Source organism: Zonotrichia albicollis, unplaced genomic scaffold (genome assembly GCF_047830755.1).
Source record: "Zonotrichia albicollis isolate bZonAlb1 unplaced genomic scaffold, bZonAlb1.hap1 Scaffold_254, whole genome shotgun sequence".
Classification (NCBI taxonomy): domain Eukaryota; kingdom Metazoa; phylum Chordata; class Aves; order Passeriformes; family Passerellidae; genus Zonotrichia; species Zonotrichia albicollis.
Window position 1 is genome coordinate 1,698,662 of NW_027428428.1, and position 18,958 is coordinate 1,717,619.

At 50.8% G+C, this 18,958-nt stretch overlaps 1 protein-coding gene across 1 annotated transcript; it reads left to right on the forward strand.

Moving 5' to 3' along the window:
- The first annotated feature begins 3,697 nt into the window (after positions 1 to 3,697).
- LOC141727791 (uncharacterized) lies at positions 3,698 to 8,926 on the forward strand. The gene is made up of 4 exons (XM_074534079.1): positions 3,698 to 3,756; positions 4,679 to 4,723; positions 8,074 to 8,706; positions 8,803 to 8,926. Exons 1-4 carry the CDS (start codon positions 3,698 to 3,700, stop codon positions 8,924 to 8,926), a joined length of 861 nt encoding a protein of 286 aa, XP_074390180.1.
- The last annotated feature ends 10,032 nt before the right edge of the window (positions 8,927 to 18,958 follow it).

The following is an 18,958-nucleotide window of genomic DNA, read 5'->3' on the forward strand; positions in this document are numbered from 1 at the left end:
TTTGTCATGGTAATCACGGGTCGTTAGAGCTTATCTCCTCTTTTGTATTAGTAAAAGGCCTGGCTGGGTGGGGTGGATGGCCCTTCCCCGAGGCTGTGCTCTCTTCCAACAAAGGGAAGACACCTGAGAGGGTGGGGGGGGTTATGCAAAGTGACTCCAAAGTCCAGAATGCTTTGTGGGACCACGACTCGAAATGCAACGAGAAAACCCCAAAAACAATGAGCCAAATAAGAATTGAGAGACTAAGGTGATGTCTGGACATGAGGAGCCGAGTGCTGAGCCTGCGGAGATGCGGAGTCCCTCTCGCCCTGACCATGGGAGTCGTCCCCAGCACCGAGACTGAGGGGGACTGCACTGACAAAGCAACATCTGACGGGGACATCACGCCCTAAGGCTCCCACGAGGACTGGATCCCCGAGCTCTGCCCCTAGTGGACGGAGCTGCGCATATCCTCCTCCTCTGAGTCGCCCTGGGAGACGCGACAGGGACTGCAGCCCTGCCGAGCCGCCCAATCCTGAGCTGATCACTTTTAATAAAGGCATTAAAAAGGAGAAGATGTCTCCTGGCCGTGTTTATTTCAGGGATTGGTGCTTCAAAGTGTCCCAGTGATAGCCAGCAGGGGCTGTGAGCTCTGCAGCTGGGCCTCCCCTGCGCTGCTGCGGCCCAGGGCCCAAAGGCGGGAGCTGCAGCCTCGCTCCTGTCTCACGAACAGGAGCCTCCTCCAGGCCCATGGCCCCTGGATGGCCCCAGCGTGAGGGAGGGCTCTGAGGCACAGCAGCTGCTGGCAGGAGGGGCTGCTCCGGCCAGCCGGGGGCCTCTGAGAAATGCCCAAAGCCTTGTGCTCTCTGCAGCTGCCCAAGGACAGCAGCAGGGCTGAACGGTTCATGTGGCACAGCCAGCCCGAGCTGTGCAGCCCTCAGGGCCTCATGGGAGAGGCGGCCGTCAGGAACGGGACCGGGAGTACGGCACTGGGACCAATACTGGGATCGGGAATGGATACAGGGACAGGAAATACAGGACTGGGGACAAGGACATTAATGGGGACAGGGACCAGGACTAGGACCAGGAATATGGGAGAGGGACCTGGAATGGGACCAGGAATGGGAATATGGGAACGGACAGGGAATACAGGCATGGAAATCTCAGAGGAGCATTGTGACCAGGAATAAGAATAGGACAGGGAATATGGGACAGAACCAGGAATTGACACCGAGAGTGGGATTCATGCTGGGATGGGAGCACAACATGTCCCAGAGCACGGTGACATGGGAACGGGTGGGCGAGAGGGGGGTGAAAACAGGGAGAGAGGGATCCTGCACAGGGGACACTGGGAACTGAGACAGGGGGACATGGGGACAGTCCTGGGCCAGGGGCTCCTTGATCAGCTGCCCCAGAACCTCCACCGGGATCTCCCAGTGCAGCTGGAGCTGCTCGGCCTGGGGTGCCCAAAGGCCTGAGCAACCCCCAAGTCCCTCCCAGGAGCCCTCAGCTCCCTCGGACCCAGCATCCCCCACATCCCCTGCAAGATTCCCCTGTGTCCCCATCCTTGCCTTAGTTCAACATCTTTATTTTTACCCAGTTTTGGGGATTTTTGAAAGGACAAAGAGAAATTAAAAGACAAGGGTACAGGGAGCCAGGATGAATTGGAGCCCCCCAGGCAGGTGTCTTCCCAAAATGGATCACCAGCACCAAGGATCACTGGGGCTCTTCCCACCTTGGGTCACTGGGGATCATCCAGCATGGACTGTCCCATGGGGGATGGAGCTGGAGCAGTGCACGGAGCTCTTCCAACACTCAGGGCACTCATAGGGCTGCCCTTAGTGGTGCCTCCATTGGTGTTGGGTCAAGGCTGAGCTCTGGCAGAAGCTCTTCCCACACTTGGGACACTCATGGGCCTGTGACATCACAAGGAGCAGAGACGGATGTCAGGCACCCACCAAAGCTGCTCTCTCCTCTCCAGAGATGGAGAGGAGAGAGAAAATAGAATGAAGTCTTCATGGGTTGAGTTAAGGACTGGGACAGATCACTAAGCAAATGCCATCATGGGCAAAACAGTTCAAAATTAGAGATATTAATTGAATTTATTACTATCAATCAGAGCAGGATAGTGAGAAGTAAAATAAAGCTTTAAAAACACCTTCTGCCCATTCCTCCCTCCTTCCCAGCTCTGCCTCCTCCCCCAGTGGGTGCAGGCAGACAGGCACTGGGGGCTCTGCTCAGTTCATTCCTGTTGTTTCTCCTGCTGCTCAAGGAGAGGAGTTGTTCCCCTGCTGCACCATGGGGTCCCTCCTGGGGACACTTCTCCATGAACTTCTCCAGGGTGAGTTCAACTCAGGGACAGCAGCTCTTCACAAACTGCTGCAGCATGCCTTACTCTCCCATGGGCTCACATGGAAGGACCCTGCTCCAGCATGGGCTCCGCTCTCCATGGGTTTGCAGGCCCCTGCCTGGTCCCTGCTCCAGCACAGGCTTCTCATGGGGTCACAGCCCCTGCTCAGGCCCCCCTGCTCCAGCACGGGCTCCTCCAGGTGCTGCAGGTGCATGTCTGCTCTCCGTGCCCTCCATGGGCTGCAGGGGCCCAGCTGCCTCCCCAGGGGCTGCCCCAGGGAACCTCAGAGCAATCAGCTCCAGCCCCTGGAGCAGCTCCTGCCCCTTGTCCTGCCCTGCCCTGGGCTGTGCAGAGTTGTTCCTCTCTCACATGTTCTCACCTTGGTCACAGCTATAACGACATGATAACTTATTTTCATAAATCTCTTATCCCAAAAGTGTTACCACCATTTCTAACTGGCCCAGCCTTGGCCGGCGGCTGGTCTGTCCTGGAGCCGGCTGGAATTGCTGCTGTGGGACATAGAGGAGCAGCTGCTTCCAGCAGCCTCTGACAGAAGGTGCTCCTAGAGCCCCCTCTTACCAAAACCTGGCAAGGCAAACCTAGTATAAATATGGTCAGGTTTTATTACCATTATTATTCATTCTTATTATTGCCATTTTGGCTACTTTTGCTCTTAATATTACAGTTACTGTTTGTATTTTTAAATCTTTTTGACTATATATTAAGAGTGTCTTTAGTAGAACTTGAAACAAGAGTTCTTAATTGCAAGTAGAAGTTACCATTTTTTCAACCTCTTGCCCTGCCCTGTTCTGTGTCATTGCTGTGTGTGAAGCTGCTGCTGCCAGGACTCCCCATTTCCCTGGTTTGGGAAATTTGATGGCATTGCTCACATGTCAGAAAGAGAGGGCTCCTTCCAATCAAATGCATTGCCTGAACTCTTCTACTCCCAGCTGTTGGAACCTTGTTTTGTAATGTTGTTGACTTTCTCAGCATCTGTTAATATTTGTGATTTTATGACAAAATGTTCTGGGATGGGATTTTGCAAGATTCTATGATCAGTGTTCAGTTTTGCTCTTGGATTTCTTAATGGCGTGTCAGAACTGAATGCAGCACTTTGGGTGGGAAGCCTTCAGTCAGAGCTAGGATTGTCTCAGGAGCAGCTGGTTTTGCACATGCAAGCAGAGATAACAAAGATTCCATGAACTGAATATTCAGCCTTGTTGCAGAATCCGCAGTGCCTGAGCGACACCGGAGCTGGGGGAGCCTCTGCAGTCTGCGGGGTTGGACATCCCGATAAGGGGACCCCGGGAGCCTGGAACGTGGAGCCCGGATAGGGGGGACCCTCTGCAGCCTGGAGATGTTGGGACCATGGACAAGGGAGACCCTTGGGTACCCCGGGGCCCTGAAACAGGGACGCCGCACAGCTGGTACCCCTGGAGCCCCTCTGACACCCACCTGGGAGCCCAGGGAAGGGAACCTCTGGGATTGCCAGGAGCCCCTGCAGCCCAGAGAGAGGGGACACCAATACACACTGGGGCTGCAGAAGGCCAGACAGCAGGGACCCCTGAACCCCAAAGTGGAGAGACCAGAGCGGGGGAACTCCTGGGTGAATGGTTGTTTGGTGAATCTTGGTGGTTTGGGTTTTTATGAGGGTGGCTGAACCTTGCTGGTCGGGAGGTTTTTATGGACACCAGACACCTGGTGACTTCTGGAGATGGAACTGGGCAGGAGGAACACCCAAACCAACACACTCACACCTTGTTTTTCCCCCAGAAAAGGAATTTCAGTTCCCAAAGTTTGACCAGATGGAGGAGGAGACCATGAGGAAGATGAAGATGCCCCAGGCAGGTGAGGAAGAAGTCAGTGCCCCTTTCCCCCTCTCTCCTGCTCCATCTCCCAGCCCAGCACGGCCCCCAGCTGCAGGACAACCCCACTGCCAACGCCGTCCTGCCAGGAGTGGATTGGAGAAATCTCTCTCTTTCCCTGTGGCACAAAAATAAATCTTCCTTCCTTCCTTCCTTCCTTCCTTCCTTCCTTCCTTCCTTGGTTATTTCCTTCCTGTTTCTTCTTCCTTTCTCTCCTTGTCCTTCCTCCCCCATACAAGGAGCTGAGGATGGGGACCAGGGAGGACAAATCCCCACAGCAGAACCTCATGGAAGAGGCTGTTCTGAGAGGCTTGACAGTGCAGGAATTCAATGGGGACAAAAAGCCCCAGAGATCCCACATGAAGAGGGGCTGCAAACCCAGCCCAGGGAGCTGTGAGGAGGAAAGACCCATCCTGTGCTGGGAAAGCAGCCAGAGATCCAGATGCAGCTTGGAGCTGGTGGTTCCTGAGCACCTTCATGGCAGGGAGAAGCCCTACATGTGCTTGGAATGTGGGAAGAGCTTCAGTCAGTGCTCCAGCCTCCTCACCCACCTTTGCATGCACCTGGCTGGGACCCCCTTTGAGCAGGGCCAGATTTGAGCCAGAGTATTGGGAGTCCCAGAGCCAGCCAGGTGAGTGCACCCAGCACGTCCCCCACTGACCCGGAGCTGCTGCAAGTCCAGAACAGTCAGAGCAGGGCTGAGCTGGGGGAGCCAGGGGCTGGGGGGATCCACAGGAATAGGGGTTAATTGTGGGGCTGGGATGGGAGTTGTCCTCCTGCTCCTCACCATCCTGTGCTTCCCAGAGCCCAGTCACTCCCAGTACGATCCCTGTTGCCCTCAGCATGGCTCCAATTGCTCCCTGTTGCTCCCAGTGTGATACCAGTGGCCTCCAGTATAGTCCCAGTCACTCCCTGTATGATCCCAGTCTCTTCCACCAGGGTCCCAGTCATGCCCAGTTGCTCTTAGTGTAGACCCAGTCACTCCCACTTGCTCCCAGTTGCCTCCAGCATGGTCCCAGTTGTCCCCAGCATGGTCCCTGTTCTCAGTGTGGTCTCTGTCACTCCCAACAGGGTTACAGACACTCCCAATATATCCTAGTTGCCCTCAGCATGCTTGGAGTCTTTCCCAGTCACTCCCAGTATGATCTCTGTGTGATCCCAGGAGACCCCAGTCACTTCCAATAGGAGCTCATGGAGCAAAGCTCATGGAACACCTGGAGGACCCACCCAGAGGAGGGTCCCTACAAGTTCTCTGGCTGCAGGAAGAGCCCCAAGGAACAGAGGTCCCACCAGAGCCACCACCCCAAGTAGGAGGTGGTGACAGCTCTGCAGCCTGGGGCCCCGGGACCACCAGGGGGGCCTCCAGATGGACACCCCAGCAAGTGGCTCACACAGCCCCTCCTCCTGTGCCTAAAACCCCACTCTTGGCATCCCTCATCCCTCCCTGCAGTCCCCTCCCCAACATCTGCAGGCCTCTGGGAAGAGCCCAAAGAGATGGAAGTGCCTAAAACGGTGATGAAGTGCCTGAGCTGCTCCCAGCTGTGGATGTTGCTGTCCACAGACCTCTCCTGGTCAGTGCCATGTGGAGATGGGAGGGGGGTTAGGGAATGCTGAGAAGACTGAAAGGGGGTTTTGTGTGCTCTTAGGGGCATTTCTGGTGCTGGGAGGGACTTTAGGGGGCTTTTGAGGGGTCTGTGGGGGAGTTTTGGGAGTTCGGGAAGGGCTGTGCAGCTTGCACAGAATTTGGGTGGGTCTTTGGAGGGGTGGAAAAGAGTTTTGATGGATCTTGGGGCCATTTCTGTTGCATGGAGTGGTTTGGGGAGTGAGCAGAGATCTGTGGGGTGGTTTGAGGGGGCTGGTAAGGGGTTTTGGGGCAGTCATGACCCCCCCGACCCCCAGAGCTGCCACCAGACCCTGCCTCACAAGGTGCTGCTGGGGCACAGGGGCTCCATGTAGGGGTTTGTCTTCCTGGCACCCTGGGAATGAGGGGGGATCCCCCTGAGCCGTGTGTGACCCTCCCATCCTGGTGTCACCCCCTCGTCCCTCCCCACAGGGCTCCTGCCCCAGCTCCTGCTCCCCCAGAGGGAATTTGGGGAGGAGGCCCAGGGAGTGCACAGCCCCCACCAGGGGATGACCCCGGCCCAGCCCCTTTGTTCAGCACCGAGCTGGGCCTGGGGCCGCAGGAGGAAGAGGCTGATGGGAAGCAGATCTTGCAGCTGGGACAGTGCTTGGGAACAGGGCAAGGTCCTGCCCTGCACGCCTGGCTCACGTGTGACCCTGCCCCAGGACATTCCCATCCCCACGGATCCCATCCCCAAAATCTCTCTTGGGATCCCTCACCCGTCTCTGCAGTCCCTGCTCCAACACCTCCAGGCCTTTGGGAAGAGCCCTGATGCTGACAGAATTTAGATCAAAGTTAAAAAGTGACGATATAGCTTGAGTTGTAAGATATTAGTATAATCTGATAGATCTATATAACCTGATATCAATAGAACCTAAATCATTACTTTTTATATATCTGTATAAATATACCTAGATAACCTGAATCATACATTTTTTGTGCCTATATTACCTGATATAAATAACTTTCTACAATGCAATGGCTTGTATATGGTTAACTAGTTGCTTAATGCTCAATAGAGAGAAAAAAGAAGAAAAAAACCTCACCAGGTGGAGAGCTTCAGAGATAGATAAGGATAGTACTAATGAGAAATTGTGCAAAGCCAATGAGCCACAAAACAAAGAATTAAGGCCAGTTAGGACCAGACACACCAAGAAACACAATAACTGCACATGCTCTAAAGACAAAGTTAAAAACTTCAGATGTGAAGAAAGCCATGGAAGCCTTCCCTAAAATGCCCCCCCTGCAAAACCAGGACAATCACAGACTCCTCACAGACCCCAAATTAGGAAAGTGCAAGTGCAGTGCAGTAGAACTATCTAATAACCATGAGCTCATACCATGTAAATGAGTTCTGGCAGGTAGGTGATGATGTAGTGACACTGAGCAACACCTACTGTATGAATATAACACAGCACGTGACATCTAAAAACACTGCTCTGGGGGGATTTATTTATTATTTATTATTTATTATTTATTATTTATTAATTATTATTTATTAATTATTATTTATTAATTATTATTTATTATTTATTATTTATTATTTATTTATTTCCAGCTTGTATTTCAGGCATCAGCCCAAAGGGATGGAATTTCCTACCCAGGGTCCCCACCAAGCCCAAGTGTGGATTTACAGCCCACAATTTTCCCAGTTTGTCTCTCCTTTTCCCCACATTGGATTCCCCTCACCCCCATCAGATGGGAGCAGCTGAGAGCCTCATGCTGCCCATCCCAGCCTCTCTCAGTTCAATCCCTGCTCCTGTGACTTCTAGAGATGGGCTTGGGCAGGAGGAATCCCCAGCTCTCACACCTTGATTTCCCCCCAAACCAGGATTTCTCATTCCCAAACCTTGGCCTGATGCAGGAGGAGGAGGAGGCTGTGAGGAAGAGGAAGATGGCCCGGGAGCCCCAGGCAGGTGAGGAGGAAGTCAGTGCCCCTTTCCCCCTCTCTCCTGCTCCATCTCCCAGCCCAGCACGGCCCCTGGCTGCAGGACAACCCTGCTGCCAAAGCCGTCCTGCTGGGGACGCACTGGGGGGATCTCCTTGCCCTTCCCTCTGGCACGGAGGCAAATCCCATCCTCTCCTTGTCCTTCCTCCCCCAGACCAGGAGCTGAGGATGGAGAGCAGGGAGGACAAATCCTCACAGCAGAACCTCATGGAAGAGGCTGTTTTGAACAGCTCCACAGCACAGGAACCCAACGGGGAGGAAAAACCCTGGAGATCAGGCATAAGGACAGGCTGCAGACACAGATCGGGAGGAGCTCCCACCTGGCTGTCCACCAGAAGAGCCACAATGGGGAGAAGCCCCACAAGTGCTCAGAGTGTGGGAAGAGCTTTAGTAAGAGATGCAACCTCCTCATCCATTGGAGAATCCACACAGAGGTGCGGCCATACAAGTGTCCCGAGTGTGGGAAGAGCTTCTGGACGAGCTCCCACCTGGCTGTCCACCAGAAGAGCCACAATGGGGAGAAGCCCCACAAGTGCTCAGAGTGTGGGAAGAGCTTTAGTAAGAGATGCAACCTCCTCATCCATTGGAGAATCCACACAGAGGTGCGGCCATACAAGTGTCCCGAGTGTGGGAAGAGCTTCTGGACGAGCTCCCACCTGACTGTCCACCAGAGGAGCCACACCAGGGAGAAGCCCTTCAAGTGTGGAGAGTGTGGGAAGAACTTCAGCAAGCGCTGCAACCTGAACTACCACCAACGGATCCACACTGGAGACAGACCCTACGAGTGTGATAAATGCAGGAAGAGGTTTCTGACCAGTTCTCATCTCCTCTGGCACCAGCCGATTCACTCAGATGAGAGGCCCTTCTGTTGCCCTGACTGCAGGAAGGGCTTCAATGACAACTCCACCCTCATCAGGCACCGCCGCATCCACACCGGAGAGAGGCCTGGGGCGAGGCCCTATGAGTGTGATCAATGTTCGAAGGCGTTTAAGACCATCTCCCATCTCCTGCTGCACCTGTGCACTCACACAGACAAGAGGCCCTTCTGCTGCCCCGACTGCGGTAAGGGCTTCCAGCGCAACACCCACCTCACCAGCCACCGGTGCATCCACACCGGGGAGACGCCCTATGAGTGTCCCGAGTGTGGGAAGATTCCGGCATAGGGAAGTGTGGGAAGTGTGCCTGAGATTCCGGCATAGCTCAGCCTTGACCCACCATCAACGGAGCCACCACTAAGTGCAGCCCTGTGAGTGCCCTGAGTGCAGGAAGAGCTTCGTGTGCTGCTCCAGCTCCAGCCCCTATGGGAGATCCACCCTGGATGATCCCCAGTGATCCCCGGTGATCCGTGGTGCCGGTGATCCCTGTTGGGAAGACACCTGGCTGGGGGGCTCCACATCCTCCTGGCTCCCTGTGGGTACCTGCACACATCCACGGAACAACATCCAAAATCCGTTTTGTAGAGCTGATTTGTCCACTCCTGACCCCCCCCAAAAAATCACTCTTTGCATCTTCTGCTGCCCTTAACAACACTGGATAGTCTTGGAGGTCTTCTCCAACATAAATCCATTGTTTTAATTCTCTCTGGCCCACAGATATCTTCCACAGCCAAATGGGGAGGGACTGGGACAAAACCCTCAATTTTGGAGACAGTTGGGTGGAAACCCCTGCAAAAAAGGTTCTTCCCACCCGCCAAGCACATGGATGCTCTGCCAGCAGGGATATATAAATTGTTTGGGGTTTTTTTTGCCTTGAAACGAAAAGGTTTCTGTTCATTCCTTTCAAAGCCCTGAAACTGGGGTAGAAATAAAGGTGTTGAACTAAGCCGTGCATGGGGACATGTGGGGGAGAATGACATGTGTAGGGCCATGGGGGGACATGGACATAGACAGGACCATGTGGGACATGGCGGAACACAGACATGGATTGGAACATGGCAAACATGCATGGGGACATGAACTGGGACAGCATCAATGCCACCACCACAGTGCCACCAGCACCTTCATCTGGGCCATGGCAAAGCGCTGCCTGATGCAGTTCCTGCCACCACATCCCCACTGTCACCACCACGGTGTCCCAGCTGAATGTTACCACCCTTCAGGGCGGGGTGGGGACATTACTCTGCTGGTGACAATTGGCCCGGAAGCGAGTGACAGCCACCAGGGTGTCCCAGGGCCACCGCACTCAGGGGACTGTCGCAGAATGAGGCCTTTGTCAGGGATGAGCCATTTGTCGGGTGCAGGGAAAACTTGGGGCTCAATATGAGTCATCAGCAAGTTCCGTTTATTGAAGAGAGCATCAGACACTTATACAGCAAGTAATAAGCTTATGAATATTCTGTAAGCCAAGCGATCTATTGGTTAAACTATACTATCAACTCTTCCTCATTCCTTTGGGCCTACATTCTCTATTTCCCACGTCTCTCTGTCCACTTGTTATCATACCCAGCTAGGCCCAAGGACACGCTATCTTGCAGGTGCAGGACTTGGAATTAGCCACGGCCTTGTACTTTTCCAGTCTCTAGTCAGCTAAATTCCCAACAGGGGACCTCAACTGCTCATGGGGATAGGGAAAAGGGTCAGTGTCACCTGGCGGGTCAGGTTGCCCTGCACTGGGTGTCACCAGAGGCGTCCTGGTGGCAGCATCCACACAGATGTGACAACATTGTCCCCTGATGTTTGTCATGGTTGCATCGTGTCCCCTCGCCTCTGTATGTCCCTATCCCCCACCCTGGCTCCCTGTCACCCCTATGTGTGTCCCCGTCCTGTCCTGTGTGTCCCTGTCACCGCTCTGTGTGTCCCTGTCATGTCTGGTGTGTCCCTGTCACCCCTCTGTGTGTCCCGGTCCTGGTACCGTGTGTCCCTGTCCCCTTCTGTGTGTCCCTGTCCCTCCCCCTATGTCCCTGCCTGTGGGAATTCCGCATCACTGAGACAACCGTTGGGGGGCTTGGGAGTCCTGGAACATTGCCAGAAGTGCTTGGTGGCTAGACTTTGATCCTGCACGGGACGCAACACCTGTATGAGGATGAGAGGATCACACGGGGATAAGTGGTGAAGGGATAGATTAATTATAGAGTGAAAACACAGGGTTTAGAATCTCTGTACAGGGGGGTTCTAGGAGACAAGATGGAGGAATTAGGGCGTGTCCTGTCCTTCTTCTTCTTGTTCTTCTTCTTCTTCTTGTCATCCATCTTCGATGGTGATGGTGACACTTTGAGATTGGTTCTTACTGAATGTGCACTTATCAATAAGGGTGAAAGGTATTGGGAGGAAAAGGTAAATATCTTACACGTAGTTTTTGGTATAAAAATAAGCGGCCGCCCCGAGGGAGGTCAGTGTGCTCATGGCTGGCTTGCTGTGCGGACCTCTGTCAGGCTGGGAGAAAATATTGTAGATAAGAATTAAAAAGCAACACTGAAGATCTGAAAAACCTGAGGACTCCTTTCGTCCTTTGGAGTGCGGGCTGCCCCAAGGCCATCCGGAGCCTTACCAGGCCATTTGAACAGCCGAGACAGGACATTTGGCGTCCGCTGCGTGGGCTACTCCCACCAAGGGGGGGGTATTGGCCCTGAAGAGCCGAGAGGGCAGCTCCTGACTTGGATGAATTCCTGGGAGAGCACTGATAACTCCTTGGGAGAGAAGGCAGAAAACGGCTGAGAGAGTATGAAGAAAAAAAAACCCAGCAGTCACTGAGAATAACATCTCTCAGCTTCTGCCGAAGAAGGTTCGTAGCAGAACAGCCCGGATCGGAACCAGAAAGGCACCTCTGGATCTATCTCCTGTGACCTGCTGGACGGAGATCGGGAGCCTTCGGACTGCTCTGACGACAGAGATTTGGTGAGAAGGTCAAAAATTAAGAACATGGGGGGCACACTCTCCCAAGAACAGCTGGGAATTTTGTCCACCTTACAAGGCGTGGCAGAAACATACACAGTGGGGATTACAAAGAAAGAGCTCAAAGAGTTTCTGTTTTCGGTGAGACTCAATTACCTGTTTTCAGAGATGCGTCTGTTGTTTGAAGTGGGGTTTTGGCAAGAAATTAATAGGCATCTTTATGTTTTAGCCACGAAAAAAGACGAGACAGCCTTGAAATTGCTGTCTCCAGCAAGAATTATGTTAGAAGGTATCTCAGTGCAGTCAAAAAGACTGGAAAGGCAACAAGCTGTTACGGGTCCCTCAGAGGCAGTGGGAGAAGAGCAAGGCTCGAGACAGAGATTGGCTCTGGCCCCAGCTAGCCAGGGGGAAAAAGCTCTCGAGGAACGGGAGCAGGGAGCAATATCATTGCCTCCAATCCCACCACCCAGAAAGCCCAAGAGATCCCTAAAACGCCCTGAAACCCCAGAGAGTACAGGGACTTCAGGCTCCGACTAAGGCTCAGGAGATAATATCTTACTCCCAGAAGAGTCGAGGTTTTCTCCTTATGAGCCAGAGGGAGTAGGGATGGGAAAAGCAGCAGAGTCGGAAGGGGGGGTCCGAGGGGGAGAGAAGGGGTCAGGGGAAACGCGTTTTCGGGTCGAGCACAGCGGCGCGGCGGCGGCGGTGCAGGCTGGGGGGGGGTCGCGCGTGAGGAGGTGATGGGAGACGCAGGTTCTGGTGCGGCTTTTGTGAGCGCAGCGCCGGGAGTGGCGGCTGCCTCAGCCGGCAGGGTGGTAAAGACGCGCCCGAGGGGCAAGGCTCGCGGAACCTCTGGGGAGGGCTCTCAGACCGGCGCGAAAGCGTCAGACACAGGCAGTAAATTGGGAGAGGCTGCACAACCCCAATCTGCTACCGCAGGGAGACGCAGAGGACGCGCGGTTGTGACGTCAGACCCGGAAGTCGGGACGCAGCGGTCAGCTCGTATCGCGGGGCGGGCCCGGGTGCCAGCAGGGGGCGGGCTGCGCGCACCGGTGGGAGGAGTGGATACTGCGTCAGAGAAGGAGGAGAGAGAGTCAGGGACAGGTCGTAGGGAGGAGACTTCAGAGGCGGAACGGGAGGGAGAGAGTGACGTCAGCTCAGGAGAGACGGGGGGCGGTTCCGAGAGCACGCAGCGTGAAAAGCAGAGCGCGGTCGGAGGCGGGCCCAATCCCCTGTGACGTCTCCGGCAAGGAGGGGCTGTGCTCGGGTTTCCACATCCCGGGGCTCCACCCCCTCTCCACTCCCCGTGCCTTCAGTCCAAACCCTTGGGGCCCAAGCCTCTTCCCTCCAAGGGACACGTTCTCATATTCAAGCTCCATTGTCAGCTAAATCAAAAGCCATGCAGATTCGGTCTCAAACAAGATTGCAGACACGGCAGTCTGACGAATGGGGGGCAGTTGAGTTCATGCTGTCATCCAAGCTGTCCAGTCCGGTGACAGCACCACCTCGTGGGGGGATGACCGAAGTGCCCGACATGCCAGATCTGTTCAGTGGAACCACAGCGCCGTCTCGTGGCGAGACTGCAACAATGCAGAGATTTTTTCCAACAACATATAAAAAGAAAAGTACATCTAAGAAAACAATGACAATGCAACAAATGGATTATCCTTCGACTTCGGGATTTCGTGAAGATGAAAAAAATTTAGATGAAGCACAGCAACAAGAAGAAGAAAAGAAGGACAGGACACGCCCTAATTCCTCCATCTTGTCTCCTAGAACCCACCTGTACCGAGATTCTAAACCCTGTGTTTTCACTCTATAATTAATCTATCCCTTCACCACTTATCCCCGTGTGATCCTCTCATCCTCATACAGGTGTTGCGTCCCGTGCAGGATCAAAGTCTAGCCACCAAGCACTTCTGGCAATGTTCCAGGACTCCCAAGCCCCCCAACGGTTGTCTCGGCGATGCGGAATTCCCACATCTCCCCTTTCTGTTTGCACTAAAAACACTTCTTTTGCTACCTGACTCACGACACGCCTTATACATAAAAAGATGCACGGGATAACAAGCATGAGGACTAAGAGAATTATTAGGACATATAATGCTATCTTTAAAATTCCTCTCCATATGGGAGAGAGATTAAAAAATCCTGCCAGATCATCGATCCAAGATCCTGTGATCTCGCCAAGTTTATTTATGCTGTCTTTTATTTTCTGAATACTTTCATGAATTGATCTTGAATGGTCTGAGAGATTCGTGCAGCACATCCCTTCAAACTCTTCACACCCACGTCCATGAGCGAGCAATAGATAATCGATTGCCGCTCTGTTTTGAAGAGTCGCCTGTCTTACACCACTGATGTCTTTTAACATGTCACTCAACGCGACAGACACAGATTGAGCATGTTTGCTCAACCAACAACCCATGCAGTCGAGTTGAGTCAAGGCCACCCCCCGATGCTGCTTGAGGTGAGAAGATTGCTGTAGCAATTCTCATTGCCTTGTCCCAAGTATATATTTCTTCATTGCAATCTGCCGCATAATGTTGCAATGATCCTTTTTCTTTGTGTTTTTTCTCTCTTAGCGATTTCAAATCTGGCGACAATATTGAAATTTTCCCAATGCTGCATGGACCTGCCCTGGCATTAGCAGGAATGCCGTGCCAAATTCTGTCCCCACAAATTAAAAACAAACCCCATGGCAATTGCACTGGGACTTGGATCGATCCTCTGGCAGTTTTCTCTGTGTATTTACACCAAGCTGATGCATTTTTATAGAATTTATGATTGGGAGTTACATCGATAGTTTTGTTTGTCTGTGTGACATTTGGAGTTTCAAACTGCATGCAGAGTTCCATTGTCATGGACCCAAAAATCTCCAATTCCTGAGGTTCTGTAGAAGCCACAGGAAGAAGATGTGTCCAAGCACACCACTCCTTCACAGGATCTTTAATGACCTGTGAGATGTTAACTGCGGAGTGCCCTGGAATTGGCCTTTTGTCCACTGGCAATCCAACCACGCATGCTGAAAATGGTCTCCCTGGCCTCAGATGTGTCAGACAAATACTATCCAAATTCACTGCTTGAGCTAAAGCCTCCCATACATCTTGTTTCGGTTGATCAATGGGTAAATTTGCCCCATTGCTTATTGCAATGAATGAAAGAATGATGCACATGAGCATTGTGAAGCTCATGACTTCACTCTCATCCTCATACAGGTGTTGCGTCCTGTGCAGGATCAAAGTCTAGCCACCAAGCACTTCTGGCAACGTTCCAGGAAGGACTTCCGAACCCCCCAAGGGTTGTCTCGGCGATGTGGAATTCCCACACCTGCCCCCACCCCGATAGGGCTGAAGTCCCTGAGGTCTCGGGTTCATGTCCTGCAGGGTCTCTTTGGGTCCTGCAGGGTGTCCTCATGCCCCTCAGGATGTTCCCATGGCTGCTCAAGGCACTGAGTGTCTGCACCCACCCTGGCACAGGCAGACTCATGGCACAGCACCTGTGACACCCCACGACATCCCATGACACCCTTTGATTTTGAGTCCTTCCCCCTCCATTTTGGGTCCATTCCCTATGCCATGGGTCCCACTTCAAATCACCCAAGAACTCCCCAAAATTCCTCACCCATGATGTCCACGTGTTGGAATCCATAAAGCTAGAGGGGTTTTAGGAAATGGTTAAGAAAGTATAGGCCTCAGACTGAAGTTTTGTTAGCATTGCAAATACAGCAGAAAAGTTTCCCAAGCAGTAGAGCCTACGTGACAAATAACAATAGGCCTCTGTAGAACTGGCTTATGGATGGCAACAAGGTTATTTAATGTATATGTTTAGAAGGTTAGCATGAATAGAGCTCTGTTTGTCTCTTATGAACCAGTCTTTGTTTTAATTACCATTATGTGCGTTTTATAAGATTGGATAGAATGCTTGTCAATATGTGTTGTTCTATGTATGATTGGCTGAAATCTAGGCTGAGATGGTTTTATGTTATTCTGTAATACTTCACCTCGCTGGCATTCCCTGTGGATCACTGAGCTGTTAACATCCTGTCTCCATTGTCTAACAATGTGCTGAGACTGATGTGCTGAAAATAAAAAAAAGCTCTTCACTGGTCTGGTTTGTCCAGTGTTGTCCATATCTGGACGTAACTGCCGCAGCAAGTGGGTTCCTCTGTAAAAAGTGGGTTCCTGACACAATTGGACATATATTTTCCCATATATACCTGAGCCCCACATATTGGTGCCCCATTTTAGGAGCCCCGTTCGAGGACGTAGATTAGAAGAAAAAAGAAAAATCGTGGCTATACAGGCCGCTGGAGACCCAAGTGTTTATCAGGAGGACGCTATCATCTCTCCCGCCAAACTAAGAAATTTGTAAGTAACTTATCTCGAGGGAGCGCTTGGGTAACGAGGAAGTGAAAATAAAATAAGAAAAAAAAGAAATTATTAAAAGAAAATTAAAATGGGAATGAACTTATGAAAAGTTGAATGGGATGTTTTTCATCAATTAGAGACAATGTTACAAGAAAAAGGTTGTTCTGAAGTTTCAAAAACTGAGCTTAAAAACTTACTTATCTGGGTTAAAGCGAATACTCAAGATTTAAATTTACAGTCTGCTTTCAGTTTTCATTTTTGGGATCAGATAAACTGGAGAATCTATAATTTAGTCTCTCTCAAAAAAGATGAAAGCTTAAGAGCACTTATACCGACTTCTAGAGCTCTAATGGAATGTTTTAAACAAACTGATAATAATAAGGTCAACTCTGACTCACAAAGCAAAGTTTCTGGCTCTGACTCTTTAAATCTAAGTAAAACGGAGTCTGCATGTATATCGGAGAATGTAACAAATGTGTCTTCAGACTCGGGGAACAGGGGCTCGTCTTCGGCTGAAAAAAAATCTTCCTTCTCTCCCTCTGGGGAAAAATGAAACCTTTTCGGACTTTTCGCATTGTTCTGTAAATGTAAAAATGTGTGAATCTTGTAAGGGGGAGGGGGCAAAATGTGTAGAAAAGGGAAATGAAAAAAGGTTTTGTGATAAAGAGACTGTGCTTCCTAAAATTGTTTATGCAGGGACACTGAAAACTGAATTAGATTCTACTATGCCTGAGGTGGGGGTGGGAACCGAAGGGGTCGCTTCCACTCGGGAAATTTTGGTTCTGGGTTCAATTCAAACATGTCGAGTGCTTGGGGACTCGGGGAGTTCCTTTTTAGTAAAGCAAGAACCTGGTTTTTCTGGTGTTTGTCAATCCATGGATTCAGAGAAAGAAAAATTGGCTTTAATCCAAAGGGTGGAGTCCTTTGAAAGGATGGATAACTCTCAAAAATCCTCTGGAAAAACACAGGTTGAGTTTTTAAAAGTTCATTACTCTATTCCCTGCATTTTAGAACCAAGATATGTAAGCTTAAATTCTGGGTTTGACGATGGCAGCTCTCCAGCTGGGTTTTTCTAGGCAGGGAGACAATGTGAAACTTGTGGTAATCTTTCTAAAGTAACAAAATCGAGGTTAAAGGCAGATTTGGGCTATTTGCCCACATCAGGGGAACACACCTCTGTCCCGGCCCCTTTGGGCAGGGCTTTGGAGGAGACATGTTATTTGATGGAGCCTGCCCCTGTCTCTCATGGCAGGGCTCCAAGGGGGCGTGTGGTTTGGAGGTCTCTGCCAAGAAACTGGACATTGGCAAACTTCCTGGACCTGGCCAAAGTCCCGGGATGGGCAGCATTCCCGGACAAGAGTACAATGTCCTCGCCAAGAATTCGGACACTGGCAGAATGCCTGACAAAAGGCCTCACTGTAAACCTGGTCATGTCACAAAAGGATTGTCATATGTAAACATTCCAACCAAAATGACTTTTTACCTGTCATAAGATGTGATTTTCATGACATATAAGATGTGATTGTCATGATGTATATGATTTGCTAATGTCTTGTTGTATAAGTTTTGTCCTCAGTTCACAGAATTTTCCAGGATTCAAGAATACACTACATGGATGATCTGCTCATCACAGCTTCAATGCAGACAGAGATGCAGCAAACCTGTGCTGGTGTTGGGACTGAAATCCAAAAGGCTGGACTTGACATTTCTACAACCAAACTCCAAGGATACAGCAAAGATTCAAGGCTGCGACATCAACTCTTCAAAGAAGACAACCTCATCACTGGACTCTGACTGTGGTTCGAGCTTTTCAGCTTTTCCCTCAATCTTTTAATTTAATCACAGATTCTGCTTATGTTGCTAATGTACTTAAGAGAATAGAAGGTTTAATTTTAAAGGATGCTAGTAATGAAATTTTACATCGTTGGCTTTCATGTCTTTTTACAACTTTGCAATATAGAACTAATCCATATTTTTTTTCTCACATTAGGGCATTCATGTTTCCGTGGACAAGTTCTCTGGTGCAATTTTTGCTTCCCTTCACACAGGTGAAACCGGCAGTCATGCCTGTCATCATTTCCTGCAAGCTTTAGCTTCATTGGGTGTACCCCAAGAAGTAAAAACTGACAACGGTCCTGTATACATATCTCAAAAATTAGCCACATTTTTAAATGAATGGGGTGTTCAGCACATCTTTGGTATTCCCCACTCTCCCACAAGCCAAGCAATCATTGAAAGGACACATCAAACCCTAAAATGCATATTAGATCAACAGAGAGGGGGAACGGAGATCACCCCACAGATGAGACTGAACAAGGCTCTGTATGTTTTTAATTTTCTAAATAGTTCAAGTACAGAACCTGATCCACCAATCTTTAGACATTTTTCAAATAACACACAGGCAAAACTGAAAGAAAATCCTCCTGTTCTAATTAGAAACCCTGAATCTGGACAGATGGAAGGTCTGTTTCGATTAATAACGTGGGACAAAGGGTATGCTTTTGTCTCCACAGGTGCTGGAATTAAGTGGGTCCCTGCCAAAAACGTCAAACCATATCGCACCTCAGAACCTGCTGGTGAGCTCAGAACCAAGGAAGCAAGTATGCAGACGTGAGCCGAATCGAAGGATCCCGGGTCTTGCCTGACGCTCCTTGTGCCTGACATTCTTTGTGCATCGGTGAAACCCATGAACTCTTATTTTGTGTCAATGTTATTTATTAGTATGCCAATTGAATGCTGAATGTTTGTCTAACAGAGCTGTTTTTTGGCAAAAGCCTAGGTTATTGTTTTTGTGTAGAAGGAATTCTGCCAAAACTTAGCTCATTAAAGAGATGGAGCAAATTCAAATGGTATGCTTGTATTGCTGGATTTTAATTGTTTTTTGTCGTGTAGATTTGCCTGTGGAACAACTGAAAACAAATGTTTGGGTGACCTTAGCCAAGGCTGCCGGATCGGATACTATATGTTTGTCTAATTCGGAACCAGAATGGCCTTT